This window comes from Bos grunniens, chromosome 5 (genome assembly GCF_055505025.1).
Source record: "Bos grunniens cultivar Pamir isolate PY7600 chromosome 5, Bosgru_T2T1.0, whole genome shotgun sequence".
NCBI classification, from domain to species: Eukaryota; Metazoa; Chordata; class Mammalia; order Artiodactyla; family Bovidae; genus Bos; species Bos grunniens.
Window position 1 is genome coordinate 66,501,620 of NC_141169.1, and position 26,332 is coordinate 66,527,951.

The window sequence follows — 26,332 nt, forward strand, 5'->3', positions numbered from 1 at the left end:
ACGGTGTTTCTAAATCCTGATTGGTTGGCAGTTCCAATACTTTGGAATCTGAACCCTGAACCTTGATCCCTGAACCGGAAAGTGAGGGTTCTCTAGAGCTAATACACGGCCAGGGCCCCCAGTCCTGGGGGTTGGGAGGAAGACCTATCCTGTCCCCGTACATTTATCAAACAGGACCTCTCTATGGGCCAACGGATGGGGCCCTCAAACCAGTGACCCAAGATGGGCAAAAATCATGTTCTCACACAGTATCCCGCAGACCCCGGGTCTGCAGGCAGCGGCGTCCTTCAGTTTGGCTGAAGACCAAGGCGTTCGCCAAAGAAGAGAACCGAGCTTTGCACACCGCACGAGTTAGAGGAACCGGCTACCAACTGTCCCGCGGGCGAGACTTCCCTCCGGGGAGCGTCACCAGCGGTCCCGGGAGAAGAATCAGACCTTATAGGCAGGTGCATCGGGATCTTGGGGGAGTCTGGGCCCTTTGTGCGCCAATTAGAAAGTGACGGTCGGTGGAGCACCCCGAGGTGACCCGGAGGCCTGGGCGGACCGGTCGCGCCGGCTGGACCCCTCACGAGGCGGCCCCGCCCCCTCCTCGCGCACCCCCCCCCAGGCCCCGCCCCCTGCGGCCGGCGGCTCTAGGGGCGGGGGCCCCGGGACCAGGGGCGGCCCGGCCTGACCTCGACCTCGGCCGCGGGCCGGACCGGCGAGTCCCACCCGGCCGGCGCAGGCCCGGGCCCGCGAGCCCCTCCCTCCACCTGTCCCCGCCTTGGAGCCCCGCGCGGGCTGCGCTCGCTCGCAGCGGCGGGGCCCGCAGGCGGCCATGGCGGCGGGCGCCGGGGCCAGGCCGGCGCCGCGCTGGCTGAAGGCGCTGACCGAGCCGCTGAGCGCGGCGCAGCTGCGGCGGCTGGAGGAGCACCGCTACACCGCGGCGGGCGTCTCGCTGCTCGAGCCGCCGCTGCAGCTCTACTGGACCTGGCTGCTCCAGTGGATCCCGCTGTGGATGGCCCCCAACTCCATCACCCTCCTGGGCCTCGCCATCAACATGCTCACCACGCTCGTGCTCATCTCCTATTGCCCCACGGTCACCGAGGAGGTAGGGCCCGCCGACCGACCGCCGCCCGCGGGCCCCCAACTGCTGCCCACCTTGAGCCGAACCCCGGCGCAGGTGCGGCCCTGGAGGCTCCCGGGGCGCCGCACTCCGTCAACCCGCGCGCGCGGCAGAGCCGCCCGGGTTCGCGGAGGGGTGGACACCGCCTCTACCTCCGCGCCGCGGCCGCCGCGAGCCTTCTCCGCTCTGCCGGGAGACTATCACGCCCCTACCCAGTCCCGCGTGTACCCCCAGCCTCCTCCGGACGGCGGAGGGGCTCTCAAGGTCACTGCCCAGTCCCGTCCACCCCCGGGGCGGCGGACGGGCTGTCTCGGCCACTGCGAGCGAGGGGCCTGCCTGTCTGGCCGCCGCCCCATTCTGCGCCAAGTTGGGGGTGGGGGTGGACAAGCAGTCGGTGACTTTGCACACTGGTCACTGAACACCCCCAGCTCCGTCCCGCCTGGCCTTAGGGCTTGCGGTTTGGTTGACCAAGCCCGAAATGCCCTTTGGACACTTTTATACTTAACCGTCTGTTTCTCAAAGGCTGTGCTAGTGATTCTGTAATTACTGATAGCGCTGATCAAAGATAAGTTACTTTTAAGAGATTAACTACTTCCTCTTTCTTCGTTGACACCTGTTAATCAGAAGCGTCCCTTGGACTGAGTGTGATGGGGGGAGCAGGAAGCAGAGGGGGCCACTCCCATCTATGGCTTTTTAGAATACCTGGAATAAAGACTACATTGCACGTTCTGTGACATTGCTTTCTTTTCTTTGCCCTCCACATAGAGATTCCGTTTATAATCGTATTTGAGTATAGGTCCTGGTTCGTTGGTTGTTTTAGTGGCTAAGTTGTCTACGACTCTTGCGACCCCGTAGACTGCAGCCTGCCAGGCTCCTCTGTCCATGGGATTCTCCAGGCAAGAATACTAGAGTGGTTGCCATTTCTTTCTCCAGGGAGTATAGATCCTATGGAGAACTAATTTGACTTGAGGTTGGATAGGAATACAGTGCCCTCCATACATGGATCCTTTTTTTTTTTTTTAAGTATTTGATGAAGCCTACATTTTAAACATAGATTGATAGATGTTAGTTATATTAATATTTGATTTTTCGGCAGACGTTCCCATTGTCAATTCATTTACATATTGTTTAAAAAATGTAAGTGGAAGCCTGTTTGCAGAATTCCCCAGAGGCAGTGTGCCAGAATGGAAGGTGCACTGGGCCAGAAGGGAAGGCTTGGTTCTAATGTGGCTTTGCCACACTATGGAATGACAGACAACGTGGGCATGCTTTCCTCATGTAAAATAGAAATAATACTTGCCAATACTTGCCAAATTTCACAAGAATGCAGTGAGGACTAAATGATATATTACATGCAGATAAATGTAGAAAATTAGAATTTGTTCAACCTGTTAAAAATATTACTTTTATGAAAAATGTCCTGCAAACCTATAATAAAGTTTAGTTTTTATTGGGCCTTGGTTTCACTGACAACATTTGAATGTTTCTATTTGCCAGTTAAATCATGAACTTTTCAATATTAATTTAATAACCATCTGTTGAGCACTTCCAAAGAGCAGGACAGGCAGAGAAGTCCAGGAGATTCTGTTCAGGGATGACAGGGGATGGGGCCTGATGGAACAGGTTAAATTATTAATTTTTAGGCTATGCCTCATTCATTCAAAAAAAAGGAAAAAGGTGGCAGACAGGGAGGATCTGAGGGACTTAAAAAAAAAGAAATCAGAATGATCTAAAAACAGGAAATAAAGTTTGAAAAAACAAGATGAAACTGAGAAGTGTTTCTGAAATGTAATTAGATCCTGAACATGTTTCTAAGTGGCTGTAGCCGTGAGGGGAAACACCGTTACAGGAGTCACGTTGCCTGTCTGATAATATCCCGGCAAGACCACAAAAGGAACGTCGCAGTTCATAGGCCACAGAGACAGGATCTGACAAGGTTCAGATCTAAGAAGGCCTGACTACAAAGCCCGATTCTTTTTACCATATACCACCACCGTCTCATCTGCAGTTCTTTCTTTTCTGGGTGATCTGCAGGAAAAATACCTTGTGTTTTATGTAATGCTTATCAGGTGTGTAATATGCTTTCACATTCATTGTTGCATTTGTGTCTCATATCAACCCAAGGAGGCTGGCAAGTTTTCTCCCTTCCTAGAAAGGCCTTCGCACCATTTTAGTATTTCTTCTGTCCAGCCATCCTGAACTAATAGTGGCATACATTTTATTAAGAGGAAGTTGAGGCCTGGAGTGTCTTTAACCTGGCTTGAAATGTGTTTTCTGATTCTTAAACTTAAGAGTTAGTACTTTTTCAGACTTGGTGGATTCCTTCCAGAAAGGGTCAGGGAAAGCCCATACAGTTGTTAGACTCTGATGCTTGGGTTAGTCTACCCATTTATGATTAATGCTCACTACATATCTATTGTTAATAATATTTGATCTACTTTTTAACTGTATTGATATTCTAGGACATGACTGGGGATGACGAGAAATTAGGAGAAAAAAGTTAAGTGATTTACATTGTTGTGCAATGGTGCTCTGAACTGCATGTCACGCCACCATTTCATTAAGGAACTTTCTACTCCAGCCAAATTGAACTGCTTCCTATATCAAGGGTATTTCTTGGGACTTCTCCTGGCAGTCCAGTGGTTAAGACTGCATGCTTCTAATGGAGGCTGGGGCTGGAGAGGGGGGTTCAATCCTGGTTGAGAAATTAAGATCCCACATACCACGCAGTGCAGCCAAAAAAAATTTTTTTTTAAGATTTCTTTCCTTCTTGTCCCTCTCTTTTCTCCTTCCTCTTTCTTTCTCCTGTCCCACTTCATCTCTCAGTGTCCATTCCTAACACTACCTCCTTAGGAAATTTTTCTTCCTTCTCTGAAGTCAAATCAACTACTTAATCCTATGAACTTCCATAATAATAGCAATGATAACTAACATTCTGGAGAAGGAAATGGCAACCCACTCCAAGACTCTTGCCTGGAAAATCCCATGGACAGAGAGGAGGCTGGCAGGCTATAGTCCATGGGGTCGCAAAGAGTCAGACATGACTGAGTGACTTTTTAACTAACACTTACCGGGAATTACTTACGTACTTGGGGCTTCCCAGATGGCACTAGTGGTAAAGAACTAGCCAATGTAGGAGATGTAAGAGACATGGGTTCGATCCCTGTCGGGAAGATTCCCCTGAAGGAGGGCCTGGCAACCCACTCCATTATTCTTGCCTGGAAAATCCCATGGACAGAGGAACCTTGTAGGCTACAGCCCATAGTGCTGCACAGAATCGGGCATGACTGAAGGAACTTAGCATTCACACGCACACACTTATGTGCTGGGCATTCATTTAAACTGCTTTTGTCTATTATCTCATTTAATCCTCTCCACAACTTTATGAAAAGGTACTACTATTATCCTCATTTTATAGATGAGGAAACTAAAGGGAAATAAATTAACCTCTTTAAACTGAGTCCAGGATTCCAAGCTGGAAAACTATACTTCTGCTGTAGGTCTTTGTAGCTCTCCTGTGGAACTTCTCCATTTATTTTGGTTATGTGTGTGATGTGATGTTTGGTTATGTATGTCCTTATTGAGTAAGACAGTCTACCATATTTTAAGTTCAGACAGCAATTGCCCATTTATTTGAACATTCTCCACAGCATAGTGCCCTGTGTAAAGTAGACACTTGGTAAATATTTGCTAAACTATTGACTGCGTGCAGGAAATAGCAATTTATAATCTTGGGAGATTATGTTTTTCCATCCATATTCAGTTTTAGCTTGTTTCAGATTAAATACTTATCAATTTGGTCCAGGGAGTTTTGACATGAGTATGCAAGAGTCAGGGCAAACAGAAAACAAGAACTGAATTGCGTCCCCTCTCGATGAGAAAATTTGGTGATTCGAGTCTGGTTCTTTGGGCTCCAGCTTAGTAGCATTCTCTGCTTATTTTTGACTGGCATAAACTGTGGCTCCATTCTCTTTTCGGTTTTCTTGAGTAAATGTTTTTGCTCTGCCCTCTTGCTATCTGTATATAAATCCATGTGACTGGTATTAAGAGTGTGTTTATAGCAGATTGGTGCCCAGCATAGGGCTGGGTCAAAGGGCCTTGAATAATTTCTTTCCCTTATGATATGAATTGAAAGCAAGTGTATCTGAGGAGATATTTACAACCTTAAGAAATGGTTTGTTCCCTGTCTAAATATTTCCAATTCGAGTGGCCTTTGGACTATCAAGAATTATTTGTTGGAGGAATAATAAGGCAATAACCTAGTCAAATTCTGTTACAGGTTTGGTTTCTTTGAAATCTAGAATATTTCCTTCTAGTTCAGTAACTTAAGAAGCGTCATTTATGAAGGCAGGACTCTTGTGAGAGAGTGGCCTCTCATACTAAAACAAAATACCTCGCAGGAGGTGAAAGTTCTAGAAGCAGGGCAGGGAGTAGAGTGAGGCAGGCAGGCACAGACAGCCCTGAGGGTCGAAAATGCCTCCTTGAATCCTGCACCCACAGTTCCTTGCTGGCCTCACCCTAATCCCAGTGCTGTCTAGAAGGAGCTTCTGCCGGTGATGTAGAAGTAGCTCTGATGCCTGTGGCTTTCCTGTGCTTGATTCCCAAGAAACAGACTGTTTCCCCTTTAGAATTCTGGTTCAAGTGTGGATAAAACATGGCCTTGTGAGTATGGAAGGAGCCTTAAATCCTGCTCCTGGTGGGTTTGACCTGGGCAGAAGCGCCAACCACCTGGGTTCTGTGAAGTTACAGTGCGAAACAGATGTGAAGGTACCCAAAGGAGTTGACGGTGACTATAGATCTGTCTAGGGGTTCTCTTCGCTCCCCTCCCTGCCTGTTTCCCTTTGCCTAGTGAGAGGCTGGCATTGTCAACAAGAATTCTAGTAAGTACTCAAAGAGGTTTTTAAAAAGAATACGACTGTTTACACTAAACTTAAGAGAAGGAATGCTGTCTTTCAAGTACAGCTTTCTACTGTCCTGAGAAAGTCCCTCTGGCCCTGAAGTTGGTTGAACGCTGTTGGGTGTTCGTGCCCTGCCTGGTTTCCACCCGCAGCTGGTAACCTGCCTCATTGTAAGAAGGTGGGTGTGTTCCTCTCAAACGCTGGCCCCTGCCCTGAGCTGAGGCCACAAGTTGGGGTAAACCAGTGAGCTGCTAGGGCCTTCCTGCTGGGAGGGATGGAGAGTGACTCTTGGCTTCCTGTCCACCAAGCCTCTGGAGCCTCCCCAGCCTTGGTTCCAGTGGGAACCCTCCCTTTGTAAACAATGAAATGCCTCTGGTCACAGGCTCAACTGTGTCACGGGCACATAATACAGGTTAGAGCAGTCAGATTAGCAGTCTATTAAAATTCCATGAGTTTTCTCTCAAAAATCACTGCTGCTGCTAAGTCACTTCAGTCATGTCTGACTCTGTGCGACCCCATAGATGGCAGCCCACTAGGCTCGGGTATACCCGTGGCTGATTCATGTTGATGTTTGGCAGAAACCAACACAATACTATAAAGCAATTATCTTCCAATTAAAAATAAATAAATTTATTATATTTAAAAAAATCACTAGACTCACCCAACTGGGTACAAAGTCCACCTTCTAACACTGTACCAGCATTACAGTTTTTCACACATGCCTGATCTTTGTCTAAACGCAGTTTTTATTTTTTATGGAGAGAGAAGTCAACTGATGTTTGGATAATTGAAGTCTCTCCATTACCAGCTGATCCAGCGGTTACTGGTTATGTAATATCTTTTGCATCTGTATCAACTTACATCCAAGGCCATTTAAAGCAAAGAGGACTTTTTAAGTGTGAAAATTCATATAAGGAGCCATGTATAGTTTCAGTATTTCCTAAATTTTAATTTGGGAACATTTTTGCTTTTGTGTATTACCTATACTGTTTTTCTTTACATAAACTTCAAATCTACTCCTTAAAAACTTAGACTTAAAGCCTTAATATCTGTACAATTATAGGTTTGATAGCTATGCTAGCTAGTTTTAAAATTATTATTTTTAAAATAGATTAAAGATATAAGTATTAAAATGAAAAGTTTACCTAAGAATCACTCAAAAAGTATCTTATATAGTATCAGAAATAATAATAACTAAAATTTACTGAGCTCTTCCCATAAGCCAGGCACTTTTCTAAGCACTTGACATGTAATAATTCATTTAATTCTCACAATGAGCTGAGAATAGTGATTATTCCCATTTTTCATAAAGGGAAACTGAAGCACTGAGAGGTAAAGTAGCTCATTCAAGGATCATTTGCAGGTGGAGTACAGAGTATATACTCCTATCCAGTCTGCAAAAAAGCCCCAAGACATGTATTCGTAAATTTGGAAACCATTTTACTGAATAGTTATGAGGTAACCTGTTACTTAATCATCAGTTGATTTTAATCATCTAGTTATTTAGCTCCCATGATATATATAGCAGGTTTTAAAACCAGAGAACATACCTCCTACTCTGGAGAGGATTCTATTCTCATATTAAAGATGGGGCCTTGGAGACTACCTAGGTTAGCCTTTTCATTTATAGAAAAACCTAAGACTGTATTCCCCCCAAATCCAGTATTCTAGGGTCTGAGCCAAAAGTTAAATTTGTCCAGTGCACAGAAATGTGTTCACTGATCACTTTCTAAGTCTCTTTTTCCTTTTCCTGATGTGTGTGCTCATTCAAACACACAAATAAAAAGGAGTATGATACCTGGAATAAATAATTGATCTATATATGAGTGTTCTCTGATCCAGAGTTATTTTGAACAAAAACAGTTGCCACATGTTCTAATGTTTCTCTAATCCTTTAATTCAAGTAGCTAGAAAAAGTAAAATTTCCCAAATACTTAAGTTTTATATAGTTCTTTTTTTGTGATGTAACTGACAAGCAATTTAAATTTATTAGTGTTTTTTTAATGACATGAAAGTGAAGGGGAACTAAAAAGCCTCTTGATGAAAGTGAAAGAGGAGAGTGAAAGAGTTGGCTTAAAGTTCAACATTCAGAAAACGAAGATCATGGCATCTGGTCCCGTCACTTCATGGGAAATAGATGGGGAAACAGTAGAAACAGTGTCAGACTTCATTTTTTTGGGCTCCAAAATCACTGCAGATGGTGACTGCAGCCATGAAATTAAAAGATGCTTACTCCTTGGAAGGAAAGTTATGACCAACCTAGATAGCATATTCAAAAGCAGAGACATTACTTTGCCAACAAAGGTCCGTCTAGTCAAGGCTATGGTTTTTCCAGTGGTCATGTATGGATGTGAGAGTTGGACTGTGAAAAGCGCCAAAGAGTTGATGCTTTTGAACTGTGGTGTTGGAGAAGACTCTTGAGGGTCCCTTGGACTGCAAGGAGATCCAACCAGTCCATTCTGAAGGAGATCAGCCCTGGGATTTCTTTGGAAGGAATGATGCTAAAGCTGAAACTCCAGTACTTTGGCCACCTCATGGGAAGAGTTGACTCATTGGAAAAGACTCTGATGCTGGGAGGGATTGGGGACAGGAGGAGAAGGGGACGACAGAGGATCAGATGGCTGGATGGCATCACCGACTCAATGGATGTGAGTCTGGGTGAACTCCAGGAGTTGGTGATGGACAGGGAGGCCTGGTGTGCTACGATTCATGGGGTCGCAAAGAGTTGGACACAACTGAGAGACTGAACTGAACTGAACTGACTGAATGACATGCTGCTACTGCTGCTGCTAAGTCACTTCAGTCGTGTCTGACTCTGTGCGACCCCGTAGACACCACCCCACCAGGCTCCCCCGTCCCTGGGATTCTCCAGGCAAGAATACTGGAGTGGGTTGGCATTTCCTTCTCCAATGCATGAAAGTGAAAAGTGAAAGTGAAGTCGCTCAGTCGTGTCCAACTCTTAGCAACCTCATGGACTGCAGCCTACCAGGCTCCTCCGTCCATGGGATTTTCCAGGCAAGAGTACTGGAGTGGGATGCCATTGCCTTCTCCGAATGACATGAACTTATGATTATTTCTTAGTAATTATTTTATTTTCTAGAATAAACATATAATCTTCCATACAATCATGTAAGATTCATCATTAGTGAAGGTATTATTTAAAATTGTGATTTACACACATCACTGGATACCATGCAGTCATGTAAGCAAATGGTGTAGATCTTTATGCTTGACTTGGAAAGATTTCTATGATGTATTATAAAGTTCTGATCTTAAAAGATACAGTAGATTTTTTTTTTTCTTTTGGCCACACCACATGGCTGTGGGATCTTAGTTTCCTGACCAGGGATCAAACCCATGCCCCCTGCAGTGGAAGCATAGTGTCTTAACTGAACCATCAGGGAATTCCCAGATACAGTAGATATTATAAAGATAATATAATTTAAAACTTTAAATGTTAAGGAGCTTATATGATCTGGAGAAGTTTTACTTTTTGTAATAGCCTCCTTCTATAGAAGTATTCTGGTATTAACATATTGCTTGCTGCTGCTACTGCTAAGTCACTTCAGTCATGTCCGACTCTGTGCGACCCCATAGGCAACAGCCCACCAGGCTCTGTCGTCCCTGGGATTCTCTAGGCAAGAACACTGGAGTGGGTTGCCATTTCTTATGACTTTATAATTCTATAATTCATAATCCATGCCCTGATTTTCCTGGGTTTACATTTGAAATTTTTGAAAATAAGTTTTTTTTTTTTTTTTTAAACTGGAATTGAGTTGGGATAGCTCTGGAAATCCTGCATCCACCTGGAGAACTTTCTGGAGTGACCCGCATTTAAAGCAGACTCCTGGAAGGAAGAGGCCTGCTGTTCCTGGCAAGAGGATCTCCCCCCTGGGGCCTGTTTTACAGAGATAACAGATAATCTGCAAACTATTTCATAGCTCCCGGGTGGAAATGGAGGTGATGACTGCAGGGAAGAGAAAAGATAGGTCCAGCCCCTGTGGTCTTGGGAAGACTGGAAAGGGAATGAACTGGCAGCTGGTGGACTAGTGCGCCTTCGTGGGTTTAAAAGGAAGGAGGTCTCTCTCAGCTTGCAGCCAGTTTCCCACCGCTCGGGTTCACTGAACTTGAAATTGTATTACTCGGCCATTAAAAAGAATACATTTGAATCAGTTCTAATGAGGTGGATGAAACTGGAGCCTATTATACAGAGTGAAGTAAGCCAGAAAGAAAATCACCAATACAGTATACTAACACATATATATGGAATTTAGAAAGAAGGTAACAATAACCCTGTATACGAGACAGCAAAAGAGACACTGATATATAGAACAGTCTTTTGGACTCTGTGGGAGAGGGAGAGGGTGGGATGATTTGGGAGAATGGCATTGAAACATGTATAATATCATATATGAAACAAGTCGCCAGTCCAGGTTTGATGCACAGTACTGGATGTTTGGGGCTGGTGCACTGGGACGACCCAGAGGGATGGTATGGGGAGGGAGGAGGGAGGAGGGTTCAGGATGGGGAACACATGTATATCTGTGGCGGATATATGTTGATATATGGCAAAACCAATACAATATTTTAAAGTTAAAAAATAAAATTAAAAAACAAAAAGAAAAAAAAAAGAAATTTTATTTGTGGGGGCAGGAAAGTGCTTCTTAGCAGGTTTGAAAGAATAGATAAGAATCCAGATGGGAAGCTACACCTAGTCTGTGTAGCCTGCAGGGCAATAAATCTGATAGATCTCGTCTCATGGGCCAGGTCATAAAACTAGGGTTTGCTTCCTGGATCCAGTCTAACTCTCTTCTTGATGGAACTTTATCACCCCTCCCTAAGTTTCACTTTTATCTGTAATAAAAAGAACATAATAGCTGCCTTGTCTCTGTGGATTGCTGTTTCAAACAAAATAATGCATTTTTGAAAGTCCTTTGTTGTACTGTTTAAGATAACATTACTACCTTTCCAGTCTCTCTTGTAATGACCTGTGGATCATCTGTTCCAGAAACATGAGCTGGTCATGGACTCATGAATAAACCTTTCACTTTAAGGACTCTACCTTCATTCCTGCTTAGCCCTTCTCTCTGTCTTTTCCTGTTGAAATTCCCCTGCCCCTCTTTCCCCATTTAAACTGTAAATCTTAACTCCATTGATATCCTAGTGAGGTCATGTTAGGCCAGCGAGCCAGTTTTCATTCCTTTCTCCAAATAAGGGGCAGAGTCCACCTCCAACCATGGTATCCAGGAGCAGCCAAATTTATTTCAGCATGGACTTCTGTTAACACCTTGACCTTTAGACTTACCTGCTGCCAGGCTCCCAGATCAGAAGTTAGAATCAGGAGCTTTTTAATGTGGACCTTTGGGAGTTGCTTCTTGAGAAGCTCCAAATTTTCCATATAAGAAGTTTCTGTATAAGAAGGGAGAATTGGAACATCTTCATGTAGATTATTTACTTTCTGTCATTTAGGGGAAAAGGATTCAGTGGAAAGGAGCTTCCCAGGTGGCACTGTGGTAAAGAATCCACCTGCCAATGCAGAAGATGCAAGAGACATGGGTTCGATTCCTGGGTTGGAAAGATCCCCTGGAGGAGGGCATGGCAACCCATGCCAGTATTCTTGCCTGGAGAATCCCATGGACAGAGGAGCCTGGTGGGCTACATTCCATGGGGTGGCAAAAGAGTCGGACACGGCTTAGTGACTAAACAACAACAGCAGTGTAGCTATTAACACTGGGTATCTGATATTAACAAGTGATGAAATATTTGTTAAAGTTCAAAGTAAACTTTTGTTTACTTTGAAAGATTGAGGAATGAGGTAGCGAGTTGATTGGTTATTTGCAGAATTGCCACATAAGCCATACCCACATTGATATGTCAAATATCATTTTAGAATGTTTAATGACAATAGCTAAACTTCGTTGAGCACTTATTACATGCCTGGTGTGTGTAAAGAACTATCTTAAGCATTTTTTCATTGTGTACAACTACAAGTTTTATTTGCATCTTACAAATGAGGTAACCAAAGTTTAGAAGTTTAAATGACTTGCCCAGGGTCACTTGGCTATTACATAACAGAGCCAAGAACTCAAACGCAGATCTAACTTTGAAACCCTACGTCTCAACACTTTTGCTGTACTTCATTTCTGAGGCAGAATTCTGGGTTGGCCATTGCTTTCATCACATGGGTCTCTGAGGAAGTAGAATACATTTATAAAGTGCTGAAAGAAAAGAATGGTTGTTTTAAAATCCTTTTTCTCAAAATAAATAAATAAAATTCTTTTGCTCTCTTTTGTTGAAATTGCATCATTTCTATTGACCCACCTTCAAGTTCACTGACTCTCTGCTCTGTCATTTTTTGTCTATGGTTCTGTATGTAATGTGTCTTTTTCTTCTGGCTTCTTAAATGATTTTCTCTTCATCACTGGTCTTCAGTGATTTGATTATGATGTGCCTTGATGGGTTTTTTTAAAAAAATATTTATTCTGCTTGGGGTTTGCTGAGCTTCATGGATATGTGAGTTTATAGATTTTATCAAATGTGGACATTTCCAGCCATTATTTTTTCTTGTATTTTCCATGTCCAACCCTTTCTTTTCTCTCCTTCTGAGACTGTAATTACATATATCCCACAGGTTATTGAGGCCCAGTTCAATTATTTTTAGCCTTTTTTTCTTTATGCACAATATTGGATATTTTCCTCTAATAGTCTGTAAATTCACTGATATTTTCTTCTGCAGTATCTAATATGTTGTTAATCTCATATAGTATATTTTACATTTGAAATATTGTACTTTTCATTCTAGAAATTTCACTGGAGTCTGTCATGCTTTTCTTCCATCTTCTTGAACATACGAGGCATATTTATCAGAACTTTTAATGTCCTCTTCTGCAGATTTCACTCTCTCTCTTATTCCTGGGTCTGATTGTTTTGATTGATTTTACTCCTAGTTGTCAGCGTATTTTTCTGCTTCTTTGAGTGACTAGTAGTTTTTTAATTAGATGCCAAACATTGTGAATTTTACATTCAGGGGTACTAGGTTTGGTGGGGTTTTCCTTTAAGATGTACTTTGTGTTGGCTATAGGTAAGTTACCTGGAATCAGTCAGATCCTTTTGAGGCTGGATTTTGCATCTGTTAAGGCTATCAGAGAAACCTTTAGTCTAAGGCTAATTTATCCCCACTGCTAAAGCATTACAGTTCTGAGAACTCTACCCAGTGCCACAAGTATTACAAGGTCTTTCTGCTGTACCTGGTGGGAATGTGGTTCTTTCCCTGGCCTTCATTAGTAGTTTTTTCTCATTAGGCACAGGTCACCTCTCAGCCAAAGACTCAAAGATCCCCTCTGTAGATCTCCACAACATGTGCCTCTCTCCTTAACAGTGCCCTGAGCCACAGATTATGTCTGCCTTGACCTTCCTGAGCTCTGCTCTGTTGCTCCTCAACACAGCAGGATCACTGGGCTCTTCCAGGTCCCCACTCCTGCACTGCGGGCTGGACACTGCCCGTCGGCACTAAGCTGGAGTACTCGGAGGGCTCATGTCACTTACTTCCCTTCTGTCAGGGATCACAGTGCTGCGCTGGCTGCAATGTCTGAACATGGTTGTTTGGTTTATTTGATCGCGTTTCTAGTTATCCAAGGTGGGAGAGTAAATCCAGTCCCTGATATTCCATCATAAATGGAAGCAGGGGTCTGTGGTTTGTCTTTAAGTTCTTCTTTCACAGTGGAAACTTACCGAATAATTTCAAATCCAGTGCCATATATAAATAGTATTATATTAAAGGAGCTGTGGACTAAGAATCAAAATCAGGGTCCTAATCCTCATTCAGTTGTTTAACTTCCTGCTTCCCATAATATATTCTGTGACCTCCTCCCAATCTAGAGCAATTCATTTCTTAGTTTAATTCATATCTGTAGAAAGAGGGTTATGAATGTTCTTTATATCATGCTGAGGTGCTATAAAGCGAGAACATAAGCAAATGTGTTGGTTGGCTTGGTTGAGCTGTTTTCAAACAGAAGCTGGCTTATTGTCACTCACCAGTCTTCATTGTTAACATTTCATGTTAGGCACCATACTGGACATACCTTTTATGTGCATTAGGACTCTTCATCTACCAGTCACTGGATGCTATTGATGGGAAACAAGCCAGAAGGACAAATTCTTGTTCTCCTTTAGGGGAACTTTTTGACCATGGTTGCGACTCTCTTTCCACAGGTAAGTTAGTGGAGATTTTTTTCCTACAGTTGTTTTTTGTTTGTTTGTTTTTTAATGATGGCTTAAAAAATGAAATGAACTGAGCTGTTTGGTTTGTTTTGGTTTACATTTGGGAGCAGTTTTGCAAAGTGTATTTTTTTGTAAATACACTAAAAATGTATGTTCAGTAATTTATTCTTGCCTACTTTTAATGCCAAGATTATGCACCTTAAAACTCTACATTGCTAAACATTCAGTGGCAATTATTTAACTTATTTTAAATACTTAATGGTTTCTAAACCTTGTTTCTTTCAGTTTTTATGGCAGTTGGAGCTTCAATTGCTGTTCGCTTAGGAACTCACCCCGACTGGTTGTTTTTCTGCTCTTTTATTGGGATGTTCATGTTTTATTGTGCTCACTGGCAGACTTATGTTTCAGGCGTGTTGAGGTTTGGAAAGTAAGTATGTATTTTAAGTTGTATATTTTAAGATATAATCAAATTCATTTTCACTGTCATACTTCATTTATTCATAATAAAGGGAACAAACTGTCAATCATGAATTTAAATTACCTTTTAATTTATTGAAGCATCCATAAATGTTATATCTTAGGTTTAGTCTTTTAGGTGTTCTTCTTGTTATAGTTACATACTTGATGATAATTTTATTTTTTCTCCCTCTCCAACCTACTAGCCCAAGTTTACATTGACAAGAGAAAAAGAAAAATAAGGGATGTGAATAAAGTAGGAAAAGAATATAAAGTACCTAAAAAAGAAGCATTTGGCTAAAAGATAAAATATTGAGATATGGAATCTAAAGGTCCTTTATGGTCAAATTTTTGTGTGTCCGTAAAGGGGAACCCCTTTACAGCAGTCCCGAACAACAGTAGTCATGAGAATCTCAGCTGTGGTGTACAGTTGGTGAGATAGTGTAAAAGCATCTTGTACTATTTGCCCCTGATGCTTTATTCTTAGACACCAGGAAACAGTGCACAAGACTGGAACTCTGTTCTCTCTCTTTCTCATCAGCTGCCTCTTTGCCTGACCTTTTAGTAGCCATCTCCCTTTGGTTCATTCTCAGCTTTGGCTTCCCCTGTCTTCAGATTCTTTCCTGCAGTGCTTCCTGGGAGAAGCAGTAGCTCTGGAAAAAAAAAAAAAAACTTCTGATAATGATAACTGAAAGGAGAAGCTCAAAACAATGGATCATTTAACAGAGTGAAAGCCACTGGCAGTTTTTCACATTGACTTTAAATTACAGAATAGTCACAGCTGTCAGCTGTTGAGCACTTGTGTGGTTCTGGTGGTGTACTCAGTGCTTTACATGCCTTTTCTCATTTATTCCTCACATTAACCCTGTTGAGGGTATTACTGCGACTGTACCAGTGAGGCGGAGAAGTTCTGTAACTTCCTTATACTTCTAAAAAAGTGTGGAGCCAGGGTTAAACTCAACTCTCCAAACCCCACACTCTTAACGACTGTTGTTCAGTAGCAGCAGTTATTTAATGACTTAGACTTTACCTCTTTGACTTTTACTTCATTAAAAATCTTTCTGAAATGAATTATTTTACATTCCTGGCCTAGTTGTACACTTTATACTCATTTACTGTTGACTGAGAGTGTCAGTTGAGTGTCAGTTGACTGAGTGTGCCTAGAATTGGACATAGAAAGATGAGTCACTTGTGGGTGGGATATGCCAGACAGATTGGGGCAAAAGCATTGTAGGCAGGAGGATGAGGAACAGAAGTACTCAGAACATTAGGGAAGTGGTTGCTGTGGTTGAGCACCAGACATGTGAAGGACTGGAGGAGATCTTGCACTGCCCAGGGTTTGAAGCATGTAAAATGCTTACTCTCTGTGGCACAGATCCTCCTCTGTATGGTTTCACTTTATCAAAGTAAAAGCATCATTGAGCATTGAGTAGGATACACATGGATGGTCCAGCTTAACACTATAAGAAGGATCTATATGTGGGACATCAGCCAAGCTTCTGTAAATACTTCCAAAGTCAGTCAGTATCAACTGTCAATTGGCTAGGATGGATGTCCTGAAAAATCTGTCAATAAACAATAATAAATTTCCAAAAAAATTTAGTCATTTATATAGTTTATCCTTAAAAGAGGAAGAATGACGCTTTCTGTGGTATGAATGATGCATGTGTGAAACCAAGGTTCCTAGCTCAATCCCTGTATATGTCATTTAGTTACTGAAAGTTTGTCCTGTAATTTCTGTCAGCTTTCCTAGTTGCTTCTGGTCACTAGTCATACCCTGGAAAAATTATAGATTAACTTAATGGAATTCTGTACTGTTACTTGAAAAAGAGTACAAAATCCTGATAATAAATCATAGGTGTAGGGGAAAGAATGTTGGCTCTGAAGTCATTTTTCTATAGCAGTATCCAGCTGTTTTTAATACAAGCGTGGAAAAATCTTTTCATTTTCTCTTTCCCAAAAGACAGGTATAATGTATATATAGCTCATAAGACTCAGATGCTCAGTAAATGTCAGTACTTCTCCTCTTTTTTCTTCACAAAATACCATACATTATATTACTTAGTTTACCTTTTTCAACTAACTTGACTATTTCTCCATGCAGTCTGGAGGCCTTGATTTGCCTATCACTGATCTTACAAATACTGGATGTCATTACATTTTCCTTTTATTTGTGCATTAATGTTCCAGTCACCTTCTCCTTCTGCTGCTGCTAAGTCACTTCAGTCGTGTCCGACTCTGTGCGACCCCATAGACGGCAGCCCACCAGGCTCCCCCGTCCCTGGGATTCTCCAGGCAAGAACATTGGAGTCGGTTGCCATTTCCTTCTCCAGTGCATGAAAGTGAAAAGTGAAAGTGAAGTCGCTCAGTCGTGTCCGACCCTCAGCGACCCCATGGACTGTATCCTTCCAGGCTCCTCCATCCATGGGATTTTCCAGGCAAGAGTACTAGAGTGGGGTGCCATTGCCTTTTCCCTCTAAATGCCCTCAAAATAACTCAGCTGAGAAGTCTTTTCTTCCATAGCTGGATCTATTTTATCATCTAATCCCTACATTTTTTGTATTTGCAGAGCAGTAAGTATTCCTCTAGCAGGGCATCTAAGAGGAGATGCAAAGGAGATAGACACATAACATCTGAAGCTCAGAAAAAAATATATGGATTTGGAGAAATGGATTTAGAGGTCATTGGCATATAGATGGTAGTCTTAAGTATAGATATAATATTCAGAGAACCTAAAAAGAGAAAAGAGGAATCCTGGAAACAGTAGCATTTAAGATGTGGAAGAAGGAGCCTGGGAAGATCTTCCAGAAAGGTAGGAGAATCACGAGAGAACATGGCATAAAAACAGCAAAGCTTTTCAAGAAAGAGGGGTGTGGTCAGCGATTTAACTATTGAAAGGAGTTATGTGAGATAGTAACCAAACTGTATCCCTTTCATTCAACAAATTGAAAGTCACTGTTTACCTTAAACAGTTTTAATAGAATGAGGCCAAAAACTGGACTGTAGTGGATTATGCAGCAATATGAAGAGAGGAGGAAATTACAGATGTGGACTATTTGCTAACCTGTTTATGGAGCAAAGGAGAGAGGAATCGGTAGCTTCAGAGGATGCAGATTAGAGACTGATGTTGCTTGGTTTAATGGGTTTTTAAAAGAAGTTTATGTTTAGGGCTTCCCTGTTGGCTCAAACAGTAAATAATTGCCTGCAGTGTAGGAGACCTTGGTTTAATCCCTGGGTCAGGAAGATCCCCTGGAGACGGGAATGGCTACCCACTCCAGTATTCTTGCCTGGAGAATTCCATGGCCAGAAGAGCCTGGCAGGCTACAGTTCATAGGTTCGCAAAGAGTCAGACAAAACTGAGTGGCTAACACTTTTACAAGTATGTTTATATAGAGAGGGGAAATGTCTGTGGAAACCAAAAATTATAATGACTATCAGCAACATAATGAGAAAAACTATTGGAATTTTCCCTACTTTTTAATGAAATTGACTTGAGAGTGTTTATGAATTTGCCTTAAATCATCTGGTTGTTTTTATGTTACTAATAATTTTTCCTGATTACAAGAGTAATACATGATTATTATTAAAAATTCAAACTTTGCAGAAGTATATAAAGTAGAAGATAAAAGCTTTCTGTAATCTCAGCGGTAACTGTTACTAGCAATTGTATATATGCTATACAAGTTTTTTACCTATATGTGAGCACATTGTTCCTGTAGGCTTTTTCACTTAACAGTATAGTTAATTGATGACTCAGTGATGGAACTAAAGGTAAAAATAAACTAAGCCTATGTAGATTTTTACATCTTTGATTTCAATATATGGTTAATGAACCTTCATATTCAGGGATTTGATTTACAAACCTCTATTCTTTATCTTTCCTTTTTAGAGTGGATGTAACTGAAATTCAGATAGCTTTAGTGATCGTCTTTGTGTTATCTACATTTGGAGGAGCAACAATGTGGGACTACACGGTAAATCTAAGTGTTTAAATTTATATTTAAGTACTTTTTTTTAAACATTTGGGGAAAATATTGTATTGTTAATTTTCTTCAGATATTCTTAGAGCTACATTTAATATTCATTACATTTCTTAACCTTTTTTCTTCATTTTATAATTTTACTATTCTATATACCTTATTACAGCATGACTATACTACCCTATTCATGAATGTACTACCACATAAAAGAAAACGACTCCATTTCCCAAATACACAATTAGACTCACTAGTTGAACTACCTTTTCAGGCCAAAATTTATTTCATAAAATAGATTTATAAAAAGTAAATTCAGTCAAACACTTTATGTTTGAAACTTGCCCCTCAATATTAGGAAAGATGCTAACTTGTATTTTTTATAATTTACTATGAGTGAAGTTTCTCATGTTGAATGTTTTTTTATTTTCTGCTTGGTTGGAGACCTCAGATAAAAGCTGACTCTCAAGGAGGCCACTGTTACAAATTCATGCTTTCCACAGGAAGGAAATTTATGAAGAAAAATTATTTTCTCACTACAACCTAAGTTTACACTATTGGCTGACTCAAAACTTCATGCCTGTCGAGTTAAGAAGAATAATAAGGATAATATCAGCTGTCAACAACTAATGCTTATTCAATACTTACTATGTTCTTAAATATTTTACTGTCACTCTTTTCATCTGACCCCCAGAACAACTCTATGAAGTAGATACTGTCATTTTTCTGATTTATTAATAAGTCTTAGAATGATTAAGTAATTTGTACAAGGACACATAGCTAGTAAGTACTGGAGCTAGAAATTAAACAGACTAATTCCAGACTCTGTTTTTAATCACAAAGCAATATACCCCTGGTAATTACAAACAGTAAGAAATACAAAGCTAAACATATTCTTACCATAGGATCTAGTGACTATGCTCTTTAGTATTTACCCAAATACATTAAAAATTATGTCTATGCAGAGAATTCCCTGGTGGTCCAGTGGTTAGGATTCACTTTCACTGCTGTGGGCCGGGGATCAATCCCTGGGCAGCGAACTAAGATCCCACAAGCCACATGGCATAGCCAGAAAAAAATTGTCTATACAAAAACCTGATTATGGATATTTATTGCAGCTTTATTCATAATTACCAGAACTTGGAAGCAAGTAAATGGATTAACTATGGTACATCTAGGCAATGGAATATTATTCAGTGTTAAAAAGAAAGAGCTATCAAACCATGAAGAGACATGGAGGAAACCTAAATGCATATTATTTAGTGAAAGAATCTAGTCTGAAAAGGCTCCATGTTGTATGATCCCAATTATATGATATTTTAGAAAAGGCAAAATGATGAAAACACTGAAAAGATCTGCTATTGCCAGAGGTTATGGGGTTAAGGAAGGATGAATATTTTAAGGGACGTGAACCCATTCTGTGTGATACTATAATGGTGGATACCTGTCCACCTGTCATTATACATTTGTCACTTATACATTATGCATTATCACAGAATGTACAACACCAAGAGCAAACCATGATATAAACTAGGGTGATTATAAGCGATAATGATGTTGGTGTCAGTTCATGGATTGTAACACATGGATTGTATTGCTCTGGTGGAGAATGTTGATAGTAGGGAAGCATGTGTGAGGGCAGGGAGTATATGGGAACTCTCTGTACTTTCCGTACAGTTGCTTTGATCCTAAAACTGCTTTAAAAATTGTATCTATTTTTAAAAACTGTAAGAAATTTCTCTGTGGCATTTAGTTTCAGAATTGCCAATTGTAATTCATATTACTAGGCTCAGAAATAGACTTTGAGCATATTTTTAAGTAGTGGAACATTCTCTGTGATATTCACATTCCTTCTTATCATGTAAGAATAAATAATAGAATCAAGGATGTGCTACATAGGCCTCTAAAATATATAGATGTGTCTTTCGTGGTAGCTGCTCTGCCAATACCCATTAGAAGGTAAATGTGGACTTAGAGGCAGTTAGGCAACTCTGGTCATTGTCAGATGTGGTTGTTTTAGTTTGGAATTCTGATTTAATTATACTGTGGAAGAATTTAATCTTAAAATCATTTCATTCAATATTTTGGCAATACCATAGGAAGAAAGCATACCTATTTATTCTCATCAATAAGAATACTTGTTTTAGATATAGATTTTCTAAATTGAATTGTTAATCTGTAGTTTTCACAAATTTTGGTACAGTATTTCAAAGTATATTTTCAAACACAATAGCCTATAGCTTTTGGCAATTCATTGTTACTGTTTTTTAAATCCTTTGCTGCCTTTGGAAGTTTTCTTGAACAGCAATTGACCAACAGGTAAATATATATTGCTAAAGAGATTTAATCCTGGATGTTAACTACACAAAATTTTTGCATGCACACACATGGTGATATTTGTCACATTTGTGATACAGATCACAGATCACAGTGTCTGACTCCTAAAGATGCTGCCTTTTAGAGGTACTAGAGTCAAGTGAACATCTTTTTTCATGTTTCCTCTAAGTCAGATGAAGGCTTGTGAGATGAAATGCTTCATCACAGTTATTTAAGAAGATTTAGCTAAATTTGGTGCATTCATTTAAGAGAGAAAACCATTAGAAGAAAAATTAACACTTCAGATTACATTCCAGAAGTTAAGGTTTGATTATAAGAAAATGGGTAGCTTATTATATAGGGTTCTATCGTAATGTTTCTTTACTGTTTAATAGGAAAATAAATTTTGTTTTCTTAATGAAGTGTTTCTTTCCTCTACCCTAAAGATACCCATCCTAGAAATAAAATTGAAGATCTTACCAGTTCTTGGAGTAGTAGGTGGAGCAATATTTTCCTGTTCAAATTATTTCCATGTTATCCTCCATGGTGGTGTTGGCAAGAATGGATCCACTATAGCAGTAAGACATTAATTTCATCATCATTCAGTATTAATTTTATGATATATTTTCTTAACACCCAGCTATAGAGATACTAAAAATATGATGAATTTTAAAAATAGGGAAGGAAACTAAATATCTTAAAAGAATCCTTTTTAGGCACATAATACAAAAAGGCATTTTTGAAACAGTTCAGACTGATTTTACAGCATTTTTCCTCTTTCTATACAGCCTTTCTTCGAGCAGGCTTTGGTGACATTCCACGTAATCATCTGCTGTTTATTGTACATAATTAAGAGCTGCCATTTATTTTCTTCCTTGTGGTGCCTGGCCCTAATATAGGAGAGGAGGAGGCAAGAATGAGTTCCTGACTGAATGTCAGGAAAGCAGTCCAAAGTCATGGTTTCACATATGCGACAATTTATTATGCATGAAGTAAATTTAATTGAAATTTCATCACTGAAATATAGTTTTAAAACTACCCTAATATTTTAAAAGGTAAAAACTTCAGCCTCAGTTCTTGAGTGGGTACACCTTGCATTTGTTGTGTTATTTACACTTTGCTCATCTATAATTCTTCTGTATTTATTCATATTTGTTTAAAAAAAAAACTCCTTCAGTACTTTTGCAGAGAAAAGAGGCAGAAAGAATTCTGCTCAGTTTTTAAACAAATATAATATCTATGTTTTTTTAAAAAAATGTCATCTTCAAGGTAGTTGAACATTATGAACTTATTCCAGTGATGCCATCTTCTATCAAAACATAGCTGGAATGCCTTTAAGCTATAGTTCATTCTCTTTAATTTGCTGTAGTTCAGAATTTCTGTCCTGTAAGGATGGGTTTGATTTTGAGAAAAATCAAAGTCACTTGAAGCCAGACCTAATAAATAAGAGGAGTAAAAACCTGAAATATAGCATTTTTACTTAAAAAAAAACACCTCATTCTTTTAAATGACATATACTGGCTCTTAAAACAATTTGAAAGGAATCATAATTCATATATTATTGACATTTATGAATATATTTTATATACATAATTCAAAGGCAAAGTATAGAACTCAGATACATAAGTTCTGATATATTTGGAAAGTTAATTGGTTGTTTTTTGAGGTGTTTTGTCAGTTGACTTCAGAATTGTTTTAGAAATGTTAGAATACTCTGCATAAAGGGCTTAAGAGTACTTGTTGCTTGACCATGGATGATAAAATACAGCACTAGCTGGAAAGTGAGTTCCACTAAAAATGATAAACTTAGCGAGGATCAATGTCCATTTTAGAGAATATTTTACTAAGAAATAATTGATTAAATATTTGAAGGGAGACAAGAAATCAAACACTATTTCTAAGAAGTGTTTGATTTCAAATTCTTGAACCAGTGGTTTTTCAGTGTTTTTTTTTAGCAGCAGATTTCCCTGAATAAAATTAACAGATAAAAGCACCATTTTAAGGGCTTCCCCTGGTGGCTCAGTGGTAAAGAATCTGCTGCCAATGCAGGAGACACAGGTTCGATCCCTGGTCCAGGAAGATCCCATGTGCTGAAGTACAGCTAAGTCCGTGTGCCACAACAATTGACCCTGTGCTCTAGAGCATGGGAGCTACAACTACTGAAGCCCACATTCTAGAGCCCGTGCTCTGCAACAGGAGAAGCCACCACAATGAGAAGCCTGTACACCACAGCTGGATAGTAGCCCCCACTCCCCGCAACCAGAGAAAAGCCCACACAGCAACAAAGAACCCAGCATAGTCAAAATAAATGATTTTAAAGCAGCATTTTAATAGCATAAATATTTATAACATTACTATATAGTGTTTTATTGACATGACTTTAAAATATTCATAACATTAGTGTAAGTTCTAACTTATTACATATAAACTTAATAAAGAATAAGGCAGTTTTAACAGATACATTTAAATTGATGGTTATGTATTTAGTAAGCCTTAATATCAAATTTATTACAGTATTTTGTTCAGAATAAGCAATCCTGACAGAATCCCGATTCATATAGATAAAAATATAATGGGTTCAGTTGTACAGTGCTACATAAGAGGGCACTTGTGGTCTAAATGTAAAAGGCTGGGCAGGGTGGGATGTTGGTATAGTGAGTGACTAGAATTAAAGTCCTCCTAATCAATGATTAAGGTATTGTATAAAAGTGGCAGGTTAAGCTTTATTTCAGTATCTCACAAAAATATGTTAACTTGGCAACTGGACTGTTGATGGCCTTTAACATGGTAAAATTTAGTGTAAGATAAATGATGTCATTTTTTTAGTGATTATTAGCTTAAAATGTATATTCATATAAAATTGGAATGAAACATCTGTAGCACTCTATTACCTCTTTGTAACCCTTGGTAGGGTTCTGTAGAAGTTTGAAAAGCACAGCTAAGGTCTATATACTCCTTTAGGCCATATACCATCATACTCTTCTCTAGGTCTCTAGTTCCTAACACAAAGTAGATGCTTAGAAAATATTTGCAGTGTAATAAATGCATTGTTAAAATGTGGTGCTGATTTTCTGCTTTATCCCTTAGGGTACCAGTGTCTTATCACCTGGACTCCACATAGGAATAATTATTATACTGGCAATAATGATTTATAAAAAGTCAGCAACTAATTTGTTTGAAAAGCATCCTTGTCTTTATACCCTAATGTTTGGATGTGTCTTTGCTAAAGTCTCACAGAAATTGGTGGTAAGAAATTCTTTTAATTTATTATTCATGGTATAAATAATGTATTTGTTCCTCAAATACAAAACTGGAAACTCTTTCATATAATGGGTAGGTTTTTTGTGGTGTTATCACAATAAATAGTTAGCTATTTGTGCTCCAAGTAATACTGTAAATGAACGTTTTATTCAGAGACAAGACTCCTTAGTGTAAGTTCTCTTATTTGTTTTAACAATTATTATCAGTTATAACCTTTTGATATCAAGGAATTTAAATATTGGAAACTTTAACAAGCTACCTGTCCTGAATTTGAGAGATTTTAGATTCAATATTCCCATATCAAATGTGAGATTAAATGGTCTCTTTGGTGGTGGTGGTGGTAATGGTTTAGTTGCTAAGTTGTGTCCAACTCTTGTTGATACCATGGACTGTAGCCTGCCAGGCTCCCCTCTGTCCATGAAATTTCCCAGGGAAGAATACTGGAGTGGGTAGCCATTCCTTTTCCAGGGGATCTTTCAGACCCAGGAATCAAACCTAGGTCTCCTGCATGGCAGGCAGATTCTTTACTGACTGAGCTATGAGGGCAGCCCAAATGGCCTTTTTATCCTTATCTTAACAGTAAATTAAAGATTTAGTTATTTCTATCCTGAAAATAAAACATTTAAAATAGTGAAATTCTTTTGTTTACTTTTTTATAGATAGCTCACATGACCAAAAGTGAACTGTATCTTCAAGACACTGTCTTTATTGGCCCAGGTCTTTTATTTTTAGACCAGTACTTTAATAATTTTGTAGACGAATATATTGTTCTATGGATAGCAATGGTAAGTACCTTTTTGCTAAGATTTTTTATTTATTTTCAACAAATGTCAGATAATACTATGCTTAAGAGTCATTTCAGTGAGGTATTAGGTAGCCCTGACTTTCTAATCTATTAAGCATTTCTGAACATTTAAAATTATTTCTTTAAAGTTCCTTTTATATGTTTGAATATGGCCCACATATACATCAAGATACAGTTCCAACAATGTAAATCCTTAAAAACAAAACTGTGTGCCTTAAAAAAAAAATAGTACCAGAAAACAATACAAGTGGCCTGAGGTGACCTCTAAAAATGGTATACTATTCACTCAACCCAGAAAACCCCACAAAATCATGCAGATCAAGAGGTTCAAATCTTCGTGTTCACTTTAAGAACACTCGTGAAACTGCCCAGGCCATAAAGGGTATGCATATCCGACAAGCCACCAAGTATCTGATGGATGTCACTTTAAAGAGGCAATGTGTGCCATTCCGTCGTTACAATGGTGGAGTTGGTAGGTTTGTACAGGCCAAACAGTGGGGCTGGATTCAGGGTTGGTGGCCAAAAAGAGTGGTGAATCTTTACTGCACATGCTTAAAAATGCAGAGAGTAATAATGCTGAACTTAAGGGCTTAGATGTAGATTCTCTGGTCATTGAGCACATCCAGGTGAACAAAGTCCCCAAGATGCAGCGCAGGACTTAAAAGAGCTCACGATTGTATCAATCCCTACATGAGCTCTCCCTGCCACACTGAGATGATCCTTACTGAAAAAGAATAGATTGTTCCTAGACCAGAAGAGGAAGCTGCACAGGAGAAAAACATATCCCAGAAGAAACTGAAGAAACAAAAACTTATGGCCTGGGAATAACTGCCGCAAAAAATAAACACAAATAAAAGTTAAAAAAAAAGTACAAAATTGTCAAAAATCACTTCACTCTCTGGCAAAGCTTTACAAACATGAATTAGTGTCTTATTTAGTCCAGGTTATTAGAATTACTCTGAACTTACAGCAGATAACAGGTAAGTTAAATGGTATTTGGGTTAGCAGAGGGCACTACTTCATCAAGAAATGTAAGCTAATACTGAGGAAACAGAACAGACGGTACAACCAAGTACAGGATTCCAGGACCATTTGTGCTAGAAGTAAACAACCATATATATGTGTATGGCCCTTGAGGATAGTGCAAAATTTATATTAATAATGATGATTCTTATCAAGCAAATTCAATTCTCATAGCTTGCATCCTGCTTAAAAAAGTGATACAGATAATACATAATTTCTATTTAAAAATTATAAAATATAGGATTATGGTGCATAAGAAAGCAGCTTTAGCCAT

The 26,332-nt window shown here is 39.7% G+C and overlaps 1 protein-coding gene and 1 long non-coding RNA gene across 3 annotated transcripts in view; both read left to right on the forward strand.

The window, feature by feature from the left end:
• The first annotated feature begins 628 nt into the window (after positions 1 to 628).
• Positions 629 to 26,332, forward strand: part of CHPT1 (choline phosphotransferase 1) — a 29,790-nt gene continuing 4,086 nt past the window's right edge. For both annotated transcript variants that reach the window (XR_015163988.1, XM_086401023.1), the window contains exons 1-7: positions 629 to 1,090; positions 14,067 to 14,214; positions 14,509 to 14,650; positions 18,569 to 18,653; positions 21,416 to 21,547; positions 24,057 to 24,215; positions 24,890 to 25,015. Coding sequence is in view for 1 of the 2 variants with exons in the window: in XM_086401023.1 (XP_086257149.1) it covers positions 818 to 1,090; positions 14,067 to 14,214; positions 14,509 to 14,650; positions 18,569 to 18,653; positions 21,416 to 21,547; positions 24,057 to 24,215; positions 24,890 to 25,015 (1,065 nt within the window). In the remaining variant the exon portion in view is untranslated. The remainder of the gene's footprint in view (positions 1,091 to 14,066; positions 14,215 to 14,508; positions 14,651 to 18,568; positions 18,654 to 21,415; positions 21,548 to 24,056; positions 24,216 to 24,889; positions 25,016 to 26,332) is intronic.
• LOC147372308 (uncharacterized) lies at positions 16,870 to 17,405 on the forward strand. The gene is made up of 2 exons (XR_015163990.1): positions 16,870 to 17,117; positions 17,249 to 17,405. It is a non-coding gene; the product is annotated as an uncharacterized LOC147372308 (long non-coding RNA).